Source organism: Nelusetta ayraudi, unplaced genomic scaffold (assembly GCF_046127955.1).
Source record: "Nelusetta ayraudi isolate G7.1 ecotype Tasmania unplaced genomic scaffold, CSIRO-AGI_Nayr_v1 ptg000061l, whole genome shotgun sequence".
Lineage (NCBI taxonomy): Eukaryota > Metazoa > Chordata > Actinopteri > Tetraodontiformes > Monacanthidae > Nelusetta > Nelusetta ayraudi.
The window spans coordinates 270,001-292,410 of NW_027466111.1; the positions used below are offsets into that span (position 1 = coordinate 270,001).

Here is a 22,410-nt window from a genome sequence, read left to right on the forward strand (position 1 = left end):
GCCACTCCAGCAAACATTTTGGTTTTTCAATCATTTTATCTCAAGCTACAGCTCGACCACTGAGAGTTTGCATGTTGAAATGAATCCTTGGATTATCAGGAACGCTACGTTGCCCCTTGTTGTCTGATACGCTCCACATTCCGTGGACTACACATCAAAATACAGTATGGGAAGCATGGTTGACGACGGAGTGAAGGAGCCTCACCGGGTGAGTACCTCATGACGGACAGCTGCTCGTTCCCATCGGTGGACTCGGAGACCACCTCTCTGGTCAGCAGGTCCAGGACCACCCACCTGCCAGTGCCAGTGAGGGGGAGAGAGAGGTTCATCATGGGGGAGGAAATAGAATGGAATGGAATGGAAAAGAATAGAAAGCCTTTTTAATTCCACATTGGGGAAATTTGGGAAAATATATTGAAGAATATTGGAATATACAAAAAAAGTCATATTAGATAAGGTGATCTTAAAGACCGTTTAGTGACCCTTCAGTACTGCCGAGTATTTTACAGCTCAACTTTCTTCCATTCTCATAACTGGTGACTGCTATTTTTTGTTTACAAAAATCTAAACATGAAAACAACAACAACAAAAAAAATTTTTTTTCTTCCGCTAAGCATGGGGGCATATTTTGTTTTTTTTCTGTTATTCTTTTGGTTCTCAACTGGTGGCTCGCGACCCGACACCACAGAAAGCCAACTAGTTTTCCCACTGTAGCGACTTTATGACTAAGGAACAAGAACTGCTGATGGTCCTGAGACTCCACCAGTTGAGAAGCAGTGCTCTAAGCTCCAGTAGAACTGCAGTGTTCACCGTCCAGTGCAGAGGCCCACTGCGACCACCGATCCGTCGGGGCAGAAGTCCGCACACAAGCCGTACTCCTGTCGATGCAGTAACACAGTGCACACACTTTGTTATGTGCTGTGTGGTTGGGATGTGTGTGTGTGTGTGTGTGGATGCTGTGCTTGACGATTCAATGGTCGTCCTACCTCCAGCGAGATGCACCAGTCCAGCTTGTGGTCCTCGGCGTTCCACAGACACACCTGTCTGTCGTGGCTGCAGGTGAGGAACATGTTGTGATGTGGGTGCGTCGCCAGTCCCCACAACTCATCCACGTGGCCCTGACACACACACACACACACACACACACACACGCGTGATGTAAATATGCTGTTTTTTCCTTCCTTACTCTGAAGATATTTTTATTTCATTTCTTTTAAATGAACATTGTTTTGCTTCTTCTGCGCTACAGCGTCGCTGTCTCCAGGTCGGTGTTTTTCATCCACACTAGTGCACCATGGCATAATGTCAGGTGTGCTGTGAGAAATGATCCAATATCACTTCACTGGTCTAAAATCATTCCTGCCTGCAGCCATCAAGTTGGAACTTTTGACTGGTAGTGTATATGTATATATTGTATTCCTTTCTTAGTTTATAAATGTATTATTTTTTTATTTAAATAAATACTTTATTTTTTTTTTTTTTTAACTCATATCATTTTCCTTCTTTTGCACTCCATTGTTTCTGTAATGATGCAAGTTTCCCCTAACGTGGGATTAATAACGGCTTCAATTATCATCATTATATTGAGTCTAAAATTCCTTCTGGTAACTTTAAACCTTGTGATAAGGTGCAGACACAACGTTGAAGCTGAAATAAATGTGGAAAAAGAAGTTGATCTTCAGAAATAATTTTACCGGATGATTGCAAGTAAAGAGATTAAAACATATTATGTGTTGAAATGACACCAGACAGATTTTGTGTGTTAAAAATATTGAATTATTTAACATTCGTACATCAAGCTGAATGGCAAATTCTACAAAATAGAAAATGGTTAAATCAACGACAATATTAATATTGTTATTATTATTATTTGTAATAATAATAATAATAATAATAATAATAATAATAACCAGAATAAATAATAATAATAATAAATAGAAGAAGAAGAAGAAGAAGAAGAAGAAGAAGAAGAAGAAGAAGAAGAAGAAACTTCATCATGAAATGCTTTTTCATTGTGAATAAGACACCTCGTCATGATGGTTCACAGTCTACTACCTGAACTATGGCCACGAAGCCCTCAGAGATGCAGCCAATCAGAATGGCGTTGCGTGTGGTTCCAACCAGCAGCTCCTTCCCATCCACGTCTGCGATGGTGCGAACCGCCCCAAAGTTTTCTGGAATCTGAGTCGTTTTGTTGAGAAACAGGTCTTAGTGGAGTGAGGAGTGAGGAGTGAGGAGTGAGGAGTGAGGCGTGAGGAGTGCGTCTTCACCTCACACTCCTGCTCGGGCGCCAGGTCCACGCTCCAGCGGATGATCTTGCGGTCTTTGCCGCCTCCACTGAGAAGAGCGCCACCAGGCAGCGAGCACAGAGTGAACACGCTGCCCTCGTGGGCTCGAGTCTGTCGCATGATCTGGTAAGTCTCTGGTTGCACATCATAGACAGGATAAACAGGGTCATGGGTGTTAGGGAAGAAATGCAAGCCAAAACAAAAGACATCATGTAAAGCTTGATTTATGTAAAGCCATTCAATTTTATGGCTTTATATATATATATATATATATATATATATATATATATATATATACATATATATATATATATATATATATAAACAAACACGTGTTTCAATCTATCTATCTATCTATCTATCTGCTAATCTAGATAAATGCTATTTTGTATCTATCTACTGTCTACTAGATACTAGTAGATAAAAGGGGGAACACCGTCCAGAACAGAGCCTCAGTTTTTAGCAAGAGGCTAATAAACAGCGGGCTAAGCAGGCCTTTTCGAGGACCTTCTTGCAAATGTCTAAACTTGCTGATCCTACATCGCTTCCCCACAAAACTCTTTCTTTCTCCGACCGGGCCCCACTTTAGGGGGTCGCGACCCACCAGTTGAGAAACGCTGCTGTACCCCCATGAGCCTGACCATGGCCACAGCCTCTATCAGTAGGAGGAGTTTGGGCCTATCTGAAAGACCCTGATGAAACAGCTGATGTGATCAAAGTGAGCCAACACTACTACTGAAGTGGAGCTGCAGGTGAAGTCCAGGTGAAAAACGTCCTGCAACTCACCTTTGGCTCCTTTGCCCAGCGTCTTGACGTCCGCTGCTGATTTGCCCCAAGTCAGGATGTTTCCCTCCGAGTCTCCAGTCAACACATCCCCAGTCAAGCTGAATGTGAAACACTGGATGAATTTGGGCTTCTTGTATTTCTGAAACAAACAGCAAGTTTGCTGGTGTGAGAACTCAATGAAACCTGACGCACAGAGAAACGGGCGTGCGGCAAATTCAGACGGCAACACACGGAATGAAAATTCAGATGTATTTGATTTTCTGAAAACATTACTCTGAAATAATTTATATAATAATAGACAATAATCTCTAATCTGTTTTGTTTTTCCCAGGCGGACTGTTGTCCCACTGCTGTGGAGCAGCAGGGGCGCAATTATTAAGTTTCAGTGTTCACACAGTAGGGGCGGTGTTGGCCTGTTAACAAAAAATAAGTGGGGTTTTCACACTGGGCCACATAAATGTACATGTAAAGGCTACAGCTGTAATTAGAAATGACACACACACACACACACACACACACACACACACACACACACACACACACACACACACACACACACACACACAAATAAAAAAAACTTATATTTTAAGAAAATAAATTTGTCTAGTTGTTAAATGTCCAGTCCAGTCCTGTATAGGCTGGACTAAACTAGACTAGACTAGACTGGGTTGGACTGAACTAGACTAGACTAGACTGGGTTGGACTGAACTGGACTAGACTAGACTGGGTTGGACTAGACTAAACTAGACTAGACTGGGCTGGACTGAACTGGACTGGACTAGACTGGGTTGGACTGGACTAGACTGGACTAGACTGGATTGGACTAGACTAAACTAGACTAGACTGGGTTGGACTGGACTAGACTAGACTAGACTGGGTTGGACTGAACTGGACTGGACTTGACTGGGTTGGACTGGACTGGACTGGACTAGACTGGGTTGGACTAGACTAAACTAGACTAGACTGGGCTGGACTGAACTGGACTGGACTAGACTGGGTTGGACTGGACTAGACTGGACTAGACTGGGTTGGACTGAACTGGACTGGACTAGACTGGATTGGACTAGACTAAACTAGACTAGACTGGGTTGGACTGGACTAGACTAGACTAGACTGGGTTGGACTGAACTGGACTGGACTTGACTGGGTTGGACTGGACTGGACTGGACTAGACTGGGTTGGACCAGACTGGACTAAACTAGACCAGACTGGGTTGGACTGGACTGGACCAGACAAATCTCCCCAATGTGGGATTAATAAAGACGTTCTATTCTATTCTAGGATGCAAGGACTCATATTAGAGTGCTGGCCCCTGATTGGATGGAGAGAAGCATCACAGGCCTCTACACTGGAACTGCCTAAACTGTGCAACTGTGAGTCTCTGTGTTCTGAAGGCAGAGCAGCAGAAGATGTTGAAAGGCCGCCTCACTCACTCCAAAGATGCCTTGCTTCTTGGTGAACTGGCCCGAGCTCAGCGTCCAGAAGTAGATGTGGGACTTGCCGCAGGTGATGATGTTGGTGCTGTCGTTTGGGTTGAACTCCACGGCAAACACAGCCTCGTTTGTACTCTGGAAGACGACAACATCGGCCCCGTGGGTTTGGTTTTTTTTTTTTCTTCTAGGATGGCAGCGACGCACTTGCGTATAATTCCATGAAGTTATCCCAAAATGCAGCCTCGACTCTGACCTTGACCTCTGCCTGCTTGGTGCCCCTGGTGCAGTCCCACACTGACAGCATGTGCTCGTTGGAGTCATCGATCACACACAGGAAGGAACCAGAATCCTGCAAACAGCAAACAACAACAACAACAACAACAACAATACATTGTTTTCTGAACTGCAACTGGAAATTTCTCAAGCAAATCGAGACCCTATGAAGTGAAACGATGACAGATGTCATATTTCAATACTTCAGTCTTTGCATTCCAAAACAATAAACCTATAAATATGCGTATTGCCGTCGGCCAACAATGACCTGATTGGAAAAATGAGAAAAAAACCAAAAAACCGACTTCAATTGTACTGCAATTATACCCTTTTATCACTGTATTTTGGAGCTTTAAGTGGAATGAACTGAATGGAGAATAAACTCACAGCGAAGGAGAAGGCCACTGATCCCACTCCCCGCTGGAAGGTCCCCAGTCCAACCTGCTGCAGGGTGGCCAGAGTGCTGGAGTCCCAGATATGGACGCAGAGCTGCAGGGGCTACACACACGTTGACACAGGTTCAGTGCACTGTGCACTTACTGCGAGTACACACACATGAGCTGCATGCGAGTGAATCTCTCTTGCAGCTTAAAAGAAAAACCTCAAATTTTATAATAATTTTCTGAGTTTGTGGGTTTGTGGTTTTAATGAGCTGAAAATCTTCATCAGCAAAGTTACAACAAGGAACTGCTTGAGACGTCAGTTTGCGTGCAATGGCTCGATAAAATGTGTTGCTTTCATCTTTAATGTTAAATTGCCAAAATAAAACAACTTTTACTTATATATATATTATTCTCATATTCTCAGATATTCTCATTTTTCGGGTAGTACCTGTATGTCATGATGCAGCAAGGAAAAACACCTTCATTCACTCTAAATATGCTCGTTATGAAAGGCGGCTATTTGGAAGAATTTCAATATAAAACGTCTTTGAGTTATTATGACACCTTTATCGTTTCCTCCATCATTCCGTGCGTGTCCATACGTAGTTCTGACGCCTTCAGTAAAGACATTCAGTTCATAGGCAGAGTCCAAACTGTTGACTGCTAGCGTAGATATTCAAGTACATTTCAAAGATTATTTGATTAATTATATTATATTGTTTACTAAATTATACTGCACTATCACTACTGCACTTAATCATTATTATCATTACTACTTCTATTATTATTATTATTTTACTAATATTATTATTCCTATTACTGTTGATAGTATTATTATGAACTAAATTGTATAGTGTCATACTGTGCATTTCATTGGTTGCAATTAATCATATATTATATTATATCATATTGCATAACACTTCAAATAAACTCATCTATACTTGACACTTCTTAAATTCTTTTAAACTCTTTTTTTTTTTTTTACGTCAGGATCTAACACACACACACACGCATTTCACTGTCATGTAACAAACATCACATGACAAAAAATAAATAAAAAAATCTCTGAGTCTTGAATCGTGAATACGGTACTCAAAGAGGTGAAGGACTCATCAGTTGGTCGGTATAACCGAGTCAGGAGTGAAAGCTCTACAGGAGGCAGTGTACGAGTGGTCAGGGCAGTTGGTTGGCTCACCTTGTTGTCCTTGTCCACCCCTGCTGTCTGGCCAGAGGCCACTCGCACCTTGTCGGGATGGAGGGTGAGGCTGCAAGAGCAACAAACAGCTGTGACAATCAATGACCGGCGGACTGACGGAGGTTAAGACAGAACAGAGGCAGCGGTGAGTTTGTGCAGGGCAATAACGGAGCAGCAGGTATAAAACCACGTGATAATAACATGAAGGAGCCTTCTTCAGTCACGATGCTCTGGTTACATGCTTCTCTGGAGGGAACTCAAAGACGTTTTATATTGAAATTCTTCCCAATAGCCACCTTTCAAACTGCAGCAGTTTGACAGACGGATTGGGGAGGGGGGGAGGGGAGCTTCGCGGCTCACTGACCAGCGGACACACTCGGTGTGTTTGCGGTAGTGCCGCTGCGTGCGGTTCTTGATGTGGTACAGCACCACCACGCGGGCGATGAAGTAGACGGCTTCCCCGGTGGGCAGGAAGTACAGGTTGGCCCTGCAGTCTCTCCCGCGGTAACCGTAGCTGGCAGGAAGGTCAAGGAGGCGTTCAACCGGGTCGGTGTATTTTCTTCTCTCTCTTTTTTTTTTAGCTTGTCAGTGAACTCTCTGGAAAATGAAAGAAAATCTCTCCTCTACTTCATGGGCTGGCTTAGCTTTGATGGATGTATTATAAGAACTGAGTACCTGACTAACAATATGGCGGTGCGCCGATTTTGTTTTCCCAGTGGCCACTCGAGGTACTGCAGCAAAAAAAAAAAAAAGTCCGATGTCCCCAAAAAGCATTTTTTCCCCATAGAGCGCAATATAAAAATAAAACACCTTTAAAACGGCTGACAGGACGACTGCGACCTGAAACGCGATTCATAGCAAATCTTTCTATTTTTCAGTTTTGGTCTTTTAGTCGAAAAGAGTTTATTCCCAGCGCGACGTCACCACGTGTCTCAACTCGTTCTGATTGGCTGCGTCCTGACGTGTCTGTAAGTAAGTGACGTTCTCCAGAATCGTTCTGATTGGCCAAATAGATCATGTCACTACTGCACATGCTCTATGGGAGGTCAAAAACTTATGTCGCACACACACACACACACACACACACACACACACACACACACACACACACACACACACACACACACACACACACACACACACAGCTGCAGGATACACCCAGTCCAGCTCCAGTGTCTCTGACGGCGGCTCCATCTTCAGCTCTTCATAGTTGTGGATGTTGGAGGGGATGTACATGGTGATTGGCCGCCCTCGAATAAACATTTTGATTGACTGTTCTGGAAGACAAGCGGCAAAAAAAAAAAATCCTAACTAGAAATCCAGATATCAAAACATCCATCGTCTGTCGCCACTTCTCTTCTCTTGCAGAGATCCAGGCTTTACAGGAGCCACTATTCATATTCTAACTTTTGCTTTCATACATCACAAAATAACCTTTGTATTAGGATTTTGAGAACATGTACAGCAGATTGGGGGGGGGGGGGGGGGGATAGACTACGACTTTGTTTTACTAACAACCAAACAAAACCAAAATGACATCTGGTTACATTTATATCACTTTAAGCTCGAGTACTTGCAATCTGGTATTGACTGATGCTGATAGCGAGTACTTGATAAGGCCATTACACATCATCGAATGACTTTGATTTTTTCTTTTTACTTTTCCACAGATGTTCTCATATTTGAACAACATTCATCAGCATGTTTTCCTACAACAAGTTTCACTGCAGTACAAACGAAATGAAAAAAAGTGGGGTACCCAACCCCAAGTATCGGTGCCAATAGCCGACACTGGTATCAGTGCCGATAGCGGATACTTGTATCTGTACGCATGTTTCGAGTATGAGTAGAGTACTATAACCCCAGTATCGGTACCGATACTGAATACTGGTATCTGGGCAAATACCTGATACTGCACATACTTTACAAGTACAAGTAGAGTACTCAACATCGGTATCGGTACTGATACTGGTACCAATACCCGAGGCTGGTATCGGTATTGGTGTATCCTGTATAGTTATGATGGCTTTACAAAATTGCTGAAAGTATGTGTTAACAAACTACAGGAAAGCCGGGTGGGGGGGGCACAAAGTAAAGTAAAGTAGCAGCAGCAGTACCTTGGCTGTAGGTTCCTCTTCTGGAACCAGGAGACCCTGCGTGACAATAACGGCACAAGAAGTTTTACTCAGATGATTCCAGGTTTGGAACAGCAGAGGTCAAACAGATATCTTCGTATTATCTGATTGCTGATGAGTGATTTTGCAGCTGAGAAACTGAATTTCCCTTCAGGAAAAGTGAAGTTCTTATCCATCCATCCATGGTCTCATGGTACCACATCGGACCTTTACGTCTTTAACTTGTAAGTTATCAACTATGGCTTTTGAGACTGCGTCACTGCAGCTCTACAGCTGAAGGAAAGGCAGTGAGTCCACTGCTTTTGCAGCAGCTCCACCACTTGAACATCTTCAAGGGAAAACATCGTCCGTTTCAACTTAAAACACAAAAGAGGAAAATACATCACCTGAACTCTGAACCAGTTCCTTTGCTCGACTGTGGAAACAAGAGTCCAGACGGATTAGGAAACCATTTCAAGTATCAACTATTGGCTGTTGAACTATATTAACCACAATAGGATTGGACAGTGCAATTTCTCTTTGAGACAATATACTCAAGGCTTCCTGTGGAGTGGGGAAAAAAGGAAGGTCTTGGAGGAGTGCGGAGTGCCAGTGGTGAGTGATGCGTGAGTGGACTCACTTCTCCAGACTGGGAGACCGAGTCAGCAGGTTGGCTGAAGAAGCTGCCTTCTTGTCCAGTCGTTTTCTCTGCCTGTCTTGATTCCCAAACTTCTCGCTGTTCCTCCGAACCCTTGAAGATCAACCGAGAGGCTTCACTTTTCTAAAGTCCACACTCATAATAATTCATCCACATACACACAGGAGAGTCCAGACGGTCTGGTTCAGTTCGAGGGTTACCTGTTGACTCTCTTCATAATACACCTGCTGCTTCCTTTTACATGACAATGTCTCTCTGGACTTTTCTCATTTGTTCTCATTCTTCTTTCTGAAACAGTAATTCCTTACTTTTCGAATCTGTTTGAATCTTAAATAGTGTAATTTATTGGCAGTATAATTTTCCAATGACTCCGTTTTTAGACATTGTAGTCATTTCTAAAAGTAAGGATTTTCTTTAAAAAAAAGACGACATACAAACCCACCACAGTTCTTTGCTTCTGCTTACCTCTGAGGATATATACCACACTACTACTCCAATAACAACAAGGAAGCACTACGGAAGAACAAAGAAATGCATTTTCTATCTACGTCAACGGTCGTAAAAAACCAGGAAGTGAAACTCAGCCAGCATTCCCCTTTGCCCAAAGTGCGAAATGTACATGTTTGAAATGGATGCATGCAAGTTTTCAGAATCTCAGGTTTCCATGGCAGAGCTTGTTATGTAGACGGACTGAGAAAACAGCAACTCAACTCAATGAAGACCATTTTAGTCACAAAGAAAGAATCAACAAAGAGTTACCAAAAAAAAAAAAAAAAAAGCAGTCATTTGAGTTTCCAAAGAAGAAAAACGTAGCGCACTGATTGGGTTAGAGACTTGGACAGTTGGAAATGCATAAAATCTAACAGTTGGAGGAAAGTGTGAAGCAGAAAAACCCAGCTGAACGCCAAAATGTCAGATCGACATCTTTAAAATATGACGCCCAATGTTGGCCTCACCCTGGCCCTCACTCAGTGGTGGGAGGGGCTTCTGTTCAAGTCCAACTCAGCTCTCCATTGGCCGCTCACGTGATGCACTCAGAGAATAGAGCACATGGTACCTGGACCAAGCAGGTTTCTACTCTAAGGGTCGTCAAACTGAATTAAATGCGACTATTTCGCTGGAAGGGTCTCAACTGGCGGCTCTTGGCCCAAAAGTGTGTGTTGCGGAGCTGTTTTGATTGGGTCGCGGCTTTGTGGTCAGTCCCCAAAATATTTTTTTTTTTTCAGAGAAAATGTTGGCCATTTGTTTTACAGGACGCAAAATTCTGTTTAATAATTTCAAAGATTTATTGACCAGACCTGATAGAAAGTGGGCCAGCGTTTTTATTTTTGTGGAATAAATTTGGGTCGTACAGAAGCGCATTGCTGCCACCCGAGAGAAAATAACAGGGCTCCGTATCAAAGTAGAACAGGAAAACTATCAACGTTATTTTGTGAGAATTTTCAACGAGCCCTGGGGTTGTTTTTTTTTCTGGTGCGCTTCTGTAGCGCCGCGACTCCACGATAAGGAAAAAGATGATGTGGTTCCTGAGGTTCTACCAGTGGAGAACAGCTGGTTTAGGGTACGGCTGCACAACTGGATTTTAAAGTCACACAAGGGGAAACAAATCAAGTCATGCAATCAGATGCAGTAGAGAGGCTGATTATTGAGGAAGTGGTTAGAGGGCGGGGGTGGCGGGCCAACGCACAGTTGTTTGGTCTCTCCTTCCTGGATCGGGGCCAGGGGTCCACAGCGAGAGCTGCTGGGGTTCTCAGCCACTGAGCTCCTGGCCGAGGCCGAGTCGGAGCCGGGCTCATCCGGGCAGCACGTCCCGCTCTGGAAGTCCCCCCTGTGGAGGTCTCTGATGGTGGTGGGCTGAATGGGCTTCTCTACCGACGGCGCCCAACTCAGTTCTTTTTCCTGCTCCCCACCGCCCGACTCATCATCCTCTTCCAAACCAGGTGTGCGATGGAGCTTAGCACGTGTCCCTTCAACTACAGGCTCCGGGCTTGGGAGCATGTCCTCCAGCTGGAGGCCCCGGATCTGGCTTGGGACAGGAACCCTGTCCTGCCAGGTGACAGGTCCTGAAAAGTTTGAATCTGTCTGCGTCCATCTGTCCGCCGTCGCAGGCTTGACGAGTGACTTCGATGGCACTGAGCTGGCATTCACAGTTTGGCCATTCACATTGCTTACAATGCTCTCTAACAGTTGGCTAGAGATATTAAGAAAGACTGAGATCAATACAAGACAGACACAAACTTCAAAAACACAATTAGCCTTGGTTATGGCAAGCAGTGAGCGGCTCCGTTTCTTGGGATCAAGTACCTGGAGGCGTGGTTGGAGATCCCATCACCCGCTGAGCCAGAGTGGAGCCTTCGGCCGCTGGTGACGCCCTCGGAGCAGCACGCGTGGCTCAGCGCTCGAGCAGCACCTGGGTTCACTGCGAGGGGTTTGAATATCAGAGAGTCTCAAAATGTCACAAAAGAGAAGTCAAATGATCTATGAACTAAAGCGCATCACTCCTCCAACAGGAGAAACCTTCTCAAGAAGACAGACGCGCTCACGAGAAACATCTGTCACATGTAACATAAAGGAATACTAAGACATGACACTCATTGTGAAATCCTCAAACATAATGAGCCCTTTCAGACTCAATAATGGCAGATAAAGATGAGGTGAACGGTCGAGGTGGCTTGCCTGCGATGAGCTGCTGTTTCAGCAGGTGTAAGAGTTGATCGTGGAGTTGAAGCTTGCGAAGGGCATCGGCGAGAGACGACTTGAGCAGAGTGATCTCGTCCTCCTGCGCCTGCAGCCGAACCTCCATCACGGACGACTGGTCCGGGAAGCCAGCGCTGCCATCTGCCGACCCTTCATCTGCAGAGGCGGCAGGAGAGCGTGCAGGGTTTGACAGAGGTGAAGAAACATCAACTGTCGTTGCTCAATGCCGCTCACAAATTTAGCTTGATAGCCAGCCTCATTTTAGCTGAGGTTAGCAATCGCTTGGAGCACGATTCACACAGTTTGCATGGCCTCTGAAAGTGTGTTGCATTTGTTCTCAACAAAGAACTGAAACCCAACCTGCTGCGTATGTACACCAAGTGGAACTTTTGAGGCTTATCTGCAGACTGTTGAAGTCCTCTGTTGGACTTCCATGGTTTCCAGCGCTCTTTATTCTGACTGTGACTTGCTGAAGGTCCACTGCCATACACTTTTCTCCGTATATTTTACGCGTGCCTCTGTGTGTCTCTGATGTCCTTGGATCAAACTTGCACCACTTTTGGTCAGAAAAGAAAGAGCCTTGGATGGGTTGGTAAACTGGATCCGGGCACTTGTCAACTGGACTCGTTCTTGCGATCTTGAAGACACAGAGCTTCACAGAACCGAAGAAGCTTTCCGGATGAGGAGCGACACGTCTTCGAGTCGAGTGCCACAACTGAGCTCTTCTACTTTAGGGTGACTGAGAACCTGCACAGACTCACAAGCTCATGGCACAAACATTAACGGTCCCGTCCTCGTCCCAAAAAAACAGCATAGGAGACTGAGAGGTGTTTTTTTTATTGTTATTATTATTATCATTATTATTATTATTATTGCAAAAGGTGATCTTCATCATTTCCAACGCAGCTCACAATGAGTTGAACGTCAAACGGTAAAAATTGCTCGAGCTTTTAAGCAACGTTTCTCCACACTCTGCTCCTCCTTGAACTTCTCTGATGATTTTACCATCGACAATGATGCATCATAAAAAAATAAAAAAAACAGCTGACTCTGGAAGGCTTGCGACTGAGGAGAAGTGGCACTCGGTCAGTGGAAGTGCATCAGAATAACATCTTGCCGAGTTCCATCGTTTGTTTGTTTGTTTGTTTGTTTTTCGTCGGCTCAGAAGCGCCAGACTCCAGGAGAAGATGTCCTGCTTCACAAGTCTGATCTCGAAATGGTTTACTCACACATTGAGAAATGACCACGAGGTGACAGATGATCTGGGGACTGTGGGAGTTGTAGTTTCAGAGACTCACGTTGCAGTGAGCGTTTGACGTCAGAGGACCGCTGAGAAAACTACAGAAGCGCCAAATTGCCAAGTGGGAGTGGCTGGATGTGCTGTTGCGAAATTTACTGGCGGCTGTGAATGTCAAAGCCCTGTTTGTAATCACTTGTGTGTGTGCGCGTGCGTGTGCGTGTGTGTGTGTGTGTGTGTGTGTGTGCGCGCGTGTGTGTGTGTAATCCATAAAAGCATTGTTAAAATAGCCGCATACACAGGAAGTTCTTTCAACAGCAGCATAGTCCTGATCTTTTACAGACTACTAGCTTCTACACAAATATCCAGCAACACAAACACACAGATGCAGCCACACACACACACACACACACACACACACACACACACACACACACACACACACACACACACACACACACACACACACACCCTTTCGCCCTTTTTTCTTCCCTGTGTGTCAGTTACAACTGACAAGCAAAGACATCTGGTGACTCATATTATTTTGGCAAGAGCTCAGCGGAGGAAGGAATCCAGTGCAAATTAACGGCAACTTCACGAGAACTCGCACTCCTGCGTAACTCACCGACCACTGCAAGGACTGTTACAAAGTACAAAGGGAAGTTTTTAAAAAAACAAAAAAAACAAAAACAAAACCCCATACATATATATTGTGACGTCATCCACCTACGAGCACCACTGCTTCCCTTTGACTAGGTTGTGTGTGTCTCACCGCAGCTTTACTTCCTGTGTGCAGACGAGTGTCATCTCGCAGCACATTTTCTCTTCCTTCCCCTGCTGTATTTTTACATGGCTGCACACAAATACACACACACACACACACACACACACACACACACACACACACACACACACACTTATATATATACACTGTGCGTGTGTATATAAAATGTGGCAACGTGGCTGCTCCATCCAGGAGTTTAGATGTTACCACAAGTGTCACTCACTCACACACACACACACACACACACACACACACACACACACACACACACACACACACACACACACACACACACACACTACAGTTTTAATGGCAGCATGCCCATTACCAAACTGTGCTTGTGTAGCAACACAGTAAGTATCATCGCGATCGATAATTATAGTATCGGTCGCTCTACGGTTGAAGGAATGGGCTCACATGGTTTTGATAGAGGTTTAACACAAACCCCCGCAGGACACAGCACGACGGTTCGAACCGCGACCCGTTGCGCACTGCGGAAATGTAAAACTGGAGCAGAAACACATCAGGCACTTTGCGGGGGGAAACAACAACTAACTGTTGAGAAGTGGATTTTTTTAAATTATTATTATTTTTTTACGCTTTGTGACCCGCTGTCAACCTGGCAAAAGAATAACTCATGCAAACAGGTGACGTTTTGGTCGATGTTGGTCTTCACAACTATTTGGGGAGTTATTCTAAAAACTAAAAAAAAACAAAAACAAAACACGGACGCAGTCTTGTTTGTTTGACTAAAGTCCTCCTGTGAACATGACGAAGTTGAGTTTTTGTCACTCACCCAGACTGTTTGTAGAAGAATCCATAGCATTGCTATATGTCCGAGGGAGGAAATTCAGAAGATAGTTAGGTTTTCCATGCTGGAAGGCGTGCCAGAACCCCCACTCCCACCCCCCCACAACTCGTGTTATTTGACAGGAATAACACCGGAAACGAGAACCAATTCACCTAAGTAAAGCACATTTCTTTACAAACTGCATGTAATGTAGAAAACCATCATACCACAACCATTTGCATGTAATGTTAAAGCATTTTTTATTTATTTCTGTGGATGTAACTGCAAAGGCAAAATGTGTGTTTTTAAAATACCAACAAAAAAAAAATGAAGGCAAGCAAGTGTTTATATTCTGAAAGTATTTTTTCGGAAGTTTTGCATTTGCGTACAGTTGGCATGACACTATTTACGGGTGTGATTTAGAGATGCGTGAAGCTTGTCGGAGATTTTCGCCGAACTTGCATTGTTGCTGACTGTTGTATGTTGTGTGTAGGTTGCGTATCTGAAATGAATGTATAACGCAACTTTTTGAGGCATCGTCTCCACGCATGTCAAATGTTTGGAGGCTCAGTGACGCCACTGTGCGGCATCATTTTGCACTACAGTTCGGGCGAAATGTCAAATATGCGTTTTGTGACGAGTCGTCACAAGTCCAGCGAAGATATCTTTGTGTTGTGTTGAGTCGTGTTGTTGTTGTTGTTTCAATCATTTAAATTGTACACACCTGTTTGAACACGTTAATTTACCTGTATTAATCGACTTTTATTAACTAGATTTCTCAACATGTTTCCCCGTGAGTTCGATATAATACTCATTTTTGTGAAAATCTCCTCTCTTTTTTTCCAATATAATACTATTTGTAATTCTGCAATTCAATAATACATCATAATACTTCAAACCCCAGTTTCTTGGCGGACAACATATTAGCGCTGATATTTCCGTTGGGAACTTAATTTGTGTGGCACAGGAAACTCAACCGATTATGAAGATATAAATATCTCGCGTCACAAAATGCCAGGAAATAAAGAGGAAACAAAATAACATTTCTTCAACATTTAAATGTCGAATTGTAAACGATAATAAATAATAAACGGTTGTTTAAGAAGGATTTCAGGGTGTGTGTGTGTGTGTGTGTGTGTGTGTGTGTGTGTGTGTGTGCGCGGCGTACAAAGCCAGATTCGTCTTCTTTAAAACGGTACAGGAGTTTTAAACAGAAGGTCCAGAAGGTGGCGACAATGCACATAAGTTGGTTTGCCGGGTGCCTTTAAAGAAAAGAAGAAGAAGAAAAACTCTGCAGGGTTTTCAACATGGAGTCGCCCGTGGAGGTTGACATATGAAGGAGACCAATTTCACAACACGCTTGTCCACATAATCAAGTAAGTATTTTTTACTCAAACAACATTAATTTGTATGGCCCAACTCTGCAAATAGGATTTGCTCGATTCTACATCGTCTACACACACACACACACACACACACACACACACACACAACACCCTCGAACTGGATGAGGTAACGCTGCTTTGCTTTAGGTTTAGGTTTGTTTTTTGTTGTTGTGGGGTCCTGGTCCTGGTCCTGGTCCTGGTCCTTCTCTATAGGACGGGTAGAGGTGCAATGGGTGTCTCATGTAAAGATTAGAACTGCAGAGGGTGATGGATATTGCCAGTGCTGCAGGTCCAAAACTACGTATAAGTCTGTAATAATAATACATTATTATATGCATACAATACATTAATACATCTTATTTACATATCTGTATAAGTGCTGAATAAAATAAGTCCAGAGGCGTGTAGGCTCTGCGCTGAGGACCAGGATGATGATGATGATGATGAGAGAGAGAGGGAGAGAGAGAGAGAGAGAGAGAGAGAGAGAATTTTGAATGACCGGTCCATCTCTTCTGATGTTGTCCCTTCACAGTTCAGCTCCGTGTCAGTCAGCGTGGTGATGGCTCTACCATGAAGTGTGCTCTCTGCGTGCTCCGCTCTCTGGCACACGGGGAGCGCTCCCTCGTGTCCGCTGCGAGGTATCATGGCTTCGGATCCCTCCACTCAGCTTCACCCGTCCACCGGTCCAGCCCGCTGCTGCAGAGCTCACAGCTCCAGGTAGGCTGCTGGAGGCTCTGGCTGCACATCTGAGCCACACAACTCAAGTCCCATAAGATTCAAAGTTCAACATTCAAGAAGACTCAAGAACTTTATTTGTTGCATGCTGAGATATGTATCAGCATACATACATACATATACACACATATATATACATATACACACACATGTATATATATATATATATATATATATATATACACACACACATATATATATGTAAATATATATACATACACATATATATATATATATATGTATATATATATATACACACACACATATATATATATGTATATATATATACATATATATGTGTGTGTGTGTGTATATATATATATTTATATATAATTAAAGTGACTAAGTACACGAGGAGTAGAAGTTAGTGTGTGTGTGCATGTCGTTAAAATAAACCATCCTTTTATAGGCTTGGAGGAATTTTCACAGCAGTCCGGCTTCCTCCAAGAAGCAGCCGCTGCCCGCAGACTTCAGCAATGAGCGGAACAAGAAGAGCGACACGTCTGTGGCCACTCAAGACAACGTGTTTGATCTGGTGGCCACCGAGTCCAGAACCAAGGCCACGTTTAACAAAGTGGTCGACGTGTTCGTCAAGAACGATGTGAGGCGGCGCGGGCATGTGGACTTCATCTACGCTGCCCTGAAGAAGATGCCAGAGTTTGGCGTCCAGAAAGACCTGGCCGTGTACAACAAGCTGCTGGACGTTTTCCCCAAGGAGGTGTTTGTACCCAGGAACTTCATCCAGCGGATGTTCAACCACTACCCCAGACAGCAGGAGTGTGGAGTTCAGCTACTGGAGCAGATGGAGAGCTATGGTGTGTGTGTGTGTGTGTGTGTGTGTGTGTGTGTGTGTGTGTGTGTGTGTGTGTGTGTGTGTGTGTGTGTGTGTGTGTGTGTGTGTGTGTGTGTGTGTGTGTGTGTGTGTGTGTGTGTACTGATACCGATATCAATACCAGTTTAGTACTCTACTTGTTCCTGTAAAATCTGTGCAAAAACCAGTATTGGGTATCAGCGCCGATACCTCTATTGGGTATCGGCGCTGATACCGGGGGAGAGTACTCTACTCGTACTTGTAAAATACATGCCAAAACCAGTGTCGGTTATCGGCGTCAATACTGGGGTGGAGTACTCTACTTGTACTCGTAAAATATGTGCCAATGCCACTATCAGGTATCGGCACGGATACTGGTATGGGGTATTGGTATCCGTACAGATACTGGGGTTGAGTACTCTACTTTTACTCGTACTCGCATGACACCGATACCAGTTGGATATGTATGTGTATGACACTTATGTTAAATTTGTGTTTGTACTGCAGTAAAACTTGTTCGAGGGAAACCATGCTGAGAAATCGAAGAAATCTAATTATTAATTCTATGATATGTAATGACCTTATTAAGCTACTGCGTATCGGTATCACTGAGTACCAAAATCCAACTGTTAATTGGTGAACGTGTATCTCACGTGTCCACCTTCCTTCTTCTCAGGAATTATGCCCAACGTGGAGACTAAAGTTCTGCTGGTACAAATATTTGGAGAAAAGAGCCACCCCATGAGGAAGTACCAGCGAATCATGTACTGGTTCCCAAAGTTCAAGCACTTGAACCCCTTCCCCATCCCGCTGCAGCTGCCCCAAGACCCCGTGGACTTGGCTCGCTTCAGTCTGACGCGCATCGCCAATGACCTGGACGCTGAGGTCACTGTCTACCAGGTCAGCACTTTGGATTCATCCTTTTAATCAAAATAAACTGATTTGAAAATGAGTCCGTAGCATAATGATGTTATTATTTTGTTCTTCCCACCAGCTTCCCTCCTCTGACATCACAGAGAGTGGAGAGACCACCACACTCCCACATGTAGTAGGTATGTGGAGGTGGGATGGGTTTTATAATGGCAGAGGAGTAGCTGCCATTGCGCAAGTCAAAAAAAATGATAATATTTTTTTTTTTTAATGTGAATGTATCTGGTTGTGCAAATTTGTTTTGGAAGGTTTTTTGTTGTTGTTGTAGTTGTTTTATAAATATATAATTTTTGTAGTTGATTGCACAAGATTGCTTTAATTTACAATGCAAACGAAAATTCAATTCAATTCAAGTCAATCTTAGAGCAGCGTATCTCAACTGGTGGGTTGCAAAGTGTTGGTGGTAAAGGTGCGAGGAGTCACACTACAGTGCACACATCATTGTTCTGGTCAGCAGAAATCAAGGTCTCCCCCCCCCCCCCCCCACTTATCCGCCTACAGTAACTTTTCTTCAGCATCTGTTTCATTTGTTTGCGTTTCCTGGTATTTCAAATGTTCCTCCATCTTGTGCTCATTGACTCCAGGTGTCCAGAGTCCCAGCCAGGTGGAGCTGCTGGCTCAACACCACCCCAGCAGGCCGGTGGTGGTGGAGGGCCCCTTCCCCCTGTGGCTGAGGAAGACCTGCCTGCACTACTACGTCCTCAGGGCCGACGCAGTGCCGTCTGACCAGAAGGTGTGGAGAGTTCCATACTTGTCTCGTTTAGAGTCGGGTGAAACTCACTGCAGGGATGTGGATTTGAGGTGCAACTCAACCAAAAGTAATAGATTAGATTAATTAGATTGAATGAGGTGAAATAATAACCAGACCCGCTCACCTGCAGCAGTACGCTGGCAGGACTCGGCTCATTAAACTACAGCTGCAGGCGTGCGAGTTCAGGCAGACAACTCTGGATCTGAAAGCAATACTTTCATTTATCATTTTATTGTTATTTCCATTTGCAAACTTTTTGACTGCTGGGGCCACAGTGGGTTCTATAATGTGCCAGGGGGGGGTAGCGGAGCAGCAGCAGATGGATGGAGTGTGTTGGTGAGTCTCCTCATAGGAGGAAACAGTCGATCATGGGATGTTATGCAGGAAACATGTTGCTGCAATGTCAATGGAAAATGAAGCAAAGCAAAGTTAGCAAAATTTGAAGTCTTGTGTCTGTGATGACACTTTAAAGGCTGAAAATATAGATGAAAAAATAGATGAAATGCAGCTTTATTCTATTTCTATTTTATGACTTACAGATTTTAATAGAATGTCTTTAAATTGGGCCGGCCGGATTAACCCCCGGGCCGTAGTTTGCCAATGCCTGAGCTGGTCAGTCGCGCGTGCGTGCGTGCGTGCGTGCGTAGAGACAGTATGTACATATATAGTGTGCAATTTTATGCAAACAAGATTGGTAAACTACTGACAGATGTATCAAACATGTAGCTCCCTTGACCAACATTGTTCCGCTGTTCACACTAAGAACAGCGTCTGAACTGCAACTTTCCCAAGTAACCAAGAAATTCCTGAAATCTCCCATCCATGCTTTTGATTTTGAGTTTTGTACTTTGTGCGCTCCTTCTTTTCTCCCGGTAGCCAGTTAACACATGACCAGCGCTAGCTAGTGAGTAGTTTGACCCTTACCTACTGTTGTCTGTGTGCGCCCCCCACAGGTGGAGGAGCCATACGACCCAGAGAGGTGTCTGGACTACCCCCTCCAGCTGGACCTGGACTTGGCTCGGGACCTCGGGGATGACGAGAGCTTCGATGTTGAAGACTGTAAGAAATGATGTGTAAACTGTCATTATCTCGGTATCTCATCAAACCTCATTACTGAGATTGCCTCCACCTACATCATCTCTCTCACCATGGCAATGCAGATGGAACGCAGCATAAATGAAGAGATTTTTTTTGTCCCATTAAACAATTTTTTGGATTTTCATAGCCTATACCTCTTGTAAATGTGGTGATTTGATGAATGATGAAGCTGTGTACTGTTGAGTTTGAGGGGGTCATTGGTCCTCCAGGTTTTGATGACTGTCAGGCAGTTTGCCATGGCGGAGATGTAGACCTGCGTATCATCGGCGTAACGGTGGATGTTGGGGAATGATTTGGGGTAGCGTGTAAATAATGTAGGGGAGCGGGCCGAGCACCGAGCCTTGCGGAACACCGTGGGGGACCTGCAGTGGTTTGCAGGGACATAGTGGTGATGGTTGGAAAGGTATCAGGAGAACCAGGTTAAAGTCCCAGTGATTGTCACATCGAAGGATGGAAAACTTTGAAATTTGACTCTTCATCCCCTGAGGGAGCGGTGATCACTGGGTGATCCAACCCCCCGCCCCCAAGTCCAACCCGGAATACTGAGTGTCAAACAGGGAGGCAATGGGGACCATTTTTGTAGTCTTTGGTATGACCTGGCTGGGGATCAAACCCACAACCTCCCTGTCTCAGGGCGGAGACTCTACCACCAGACCACCGAGCTGCCAGTGGATTTAAGACAGTGGTGGAGGATGTGGTGGTCTATTGTGTTGAAGACTGCGCTGAGATCAAGGAGGTGGAGGAAGAGAAGATGGAGAGGGAACCGGAGTCAGTGGGAACCTGGGTCAGAGGCAAGGAGTGCACTGAAGGGTCGGATCTGGGAAACTTGGCCCCCGTTTATTGTTGGTAGTCGGCAGCCAACAGGAGGTCCCCTTTGAATATGCTTCCAGGAAACCTGCACAGCAGTCGGCTTTTCAATGCAGACTTCTTACTCCTTGCTCTATTTCACCAGCAGGAAGCGTTTGCTCAGGACGATACAAGGGTATAAACTCTCATATGGAATTGTTAATGAATCTTTTTCTGTGTCTTTCTAACAGTGGATGAGGGTCCAGTCTTCGCCATGTGTATGACCGGTAGTGCAGACCAGGCAACACTCAACCAGTGGATATCCGGCCTCCAGCAGAACAATCCTATTTTGGGTCGGGTCCCCACATTGTTCCGCCTAGAGTCCAGACCAAAGGAGCTGCAGCAGATGACCGACACGGAGTCAGCGCAGCAACGCACATCAGAGCCGGAGAGAAACGCAGAAGAAGAACTTGAGGAACCTCAGCAGGAGTGGCCACAGAGAAAGCAAGGGATGAATTAATGAAGTGACAGAAGGTGCAGTCATGGCTGGAGCTTTAAATGTTTGAGTCATCCAATTTAGAATAACTGTTAATAATGTTGGTCAAAGATTCTAAATAAATACAAATTATCTTGGATTCAGTTGTTTGATAAATGTTGAGAGTATTTGCAGTCGCTCAACTGTAATCATGATCGATGTAGAGCAGGTGGACACTACATTTGTTTGTCTTTTTCATTTTATTTAAATGTCTTCTCGGTGGCTTCAATTCCTAACCCTAACCCTAGGATGCAGCCTCATCCTACCATCACTCTCTCTATGTGCCCTAGAACTATGACTGAAGAATATTTACACATGTAGAACAATGTTATCAGCTGCAGGTCACCAGCACTCATTCACTTTCATTCACATCATCAGATAGAGACAAACAACCACTCACACTCGCGCCTACGGACAATCTAGAGTTTCCACTTGACCTCACATGCATGTTTCTGGAGTGTGGGAGGAAGCTGGAGAACCTGGAGAGAAGCCAGCAGACACAGGGAGAACGTGCAAACTCCACACAGAAAGGCCCCAGAATCGAACCCACAACCTTCTTGCGGCAAATTTCCATCAAACATATTCATCAACCAAACATTTCTGCAAACACTGGTTTCAAAAATCATGAAGAATGAGGAGGTGAAGGGACTTAGCTGACGGAGCGTGACCTTTGACCCGGTCCCAGAAAAGGTTTGGTTGCTTCCAAACCGTTGACTGTCTGCCTGCTCCATGGAGTTCAAT

At 44.5% G+C, this 22,410-nt stretch overlaps 2 protein-coding genes across 3 annotated transcripts in view; one reads left to right on the forward strand and one right to left on the reverse strand.

The window, feature by feature from the left end:
* The window catches only part of eml3 (EMAP like 3), an 18,446-nt gene extending 3,674 nt beyond the window's left edge, over positions 1-14,772 (reverse strand). The window contains exons 1-19 of one of the 2 annotated variants that reach the window (XM_076040414.1): positions 14,645-14,772; positions 11,807-11,983; positions 11,435-11,549; positions 10,818-11,321; positions 9,113-9,223; positions 8,880-8,908; positions 8,476-8,511; positions 7,515-7,635; positions 6,723-6,872; positions 6,359-6,428; positions 5,168-5,278; positions 4,761-4,856; positions 4,508-4,642; positions 3,075-3,213; positions 2,271-2,422; positions 2,056-2,181; positions 987-1,118; positions 811-878; positions 206-294 (exon numbers count right to left, since the gene is read on the reverse strand). In XM_076040414.1, the coding sequence (XP_075896529.1) occupies positions 206-294; positions 811-878; positions 987-1,118; positions 2,056-2,181; positions 2,271-2,422; positions 3,075-3,213; positions 4,508-4,642; positions 4,761-4,856; positions 5,168-5,278; positions 6,359-6,428; positions 6,723-6,872; positions 7,515-7,635; positions 8,476-8,511; positions 8,880-8,908; positions 9,113-9,223; positions 10,818-11,321; positions 11,435-11,549; positions 11,807-11,983; positions 14,645-14,669 (2,386 nt within the window). In that variant the 5' untranslated portion in view covers positions 14,670-14,772. The remainder of the gene's footprint in view (positions 1-205; positions 295-810; positions 879-986; positions 1,119-2,055; positions 2,182-2,270; positions 2,423-3,074; positions 3,214-4,507; positions 4,643-4,760; positions 4,857-5,167; positions 5,279-6,358; positions 6,429-6,722; positions 6,873-7,514; positions 7,636-8,475; positions 8,512-8,879; positions 8,909-9,112; positions 9,224-10,817; positions 11,322-11,434; positions 11,550-11,806; positions 11,984-14,644) is intronic. The other variant, XM_076040415.1, reaches the window with a different exon arrangement.
* A 1,114-nt stretch (positions 14,773-15,886) lies between these two features.
* On the forward strand, positions 15,887-21,769 carry ecsit (ECSIT signaling integrator). Its single transcript, XM_076040460.1, has 8 exons — positions 15,887-16,014; positions 16,556-16,740; positions 17,168-17,573; positions 18,246-18,469; positions 18,564-18,621; positions 19,084-19,232; positions 20,204-20,309; positions 21,386-21,769. Exons 2-8 carry the CDS (start codon positions 16,594-16,596, stop codon positions 21,652-21,654), a joined length of 1,359 nt encoding a protein of 452 aa, XP_075896575.1. The 5' UTR covers positions 15,887-16,014; positions 16,556-16,593; the 3' UTR covers positions 21,655-21,769.
* The last annotated feature ends 641 nt before the right edge of the window (positions 21,770-22,410 follow it).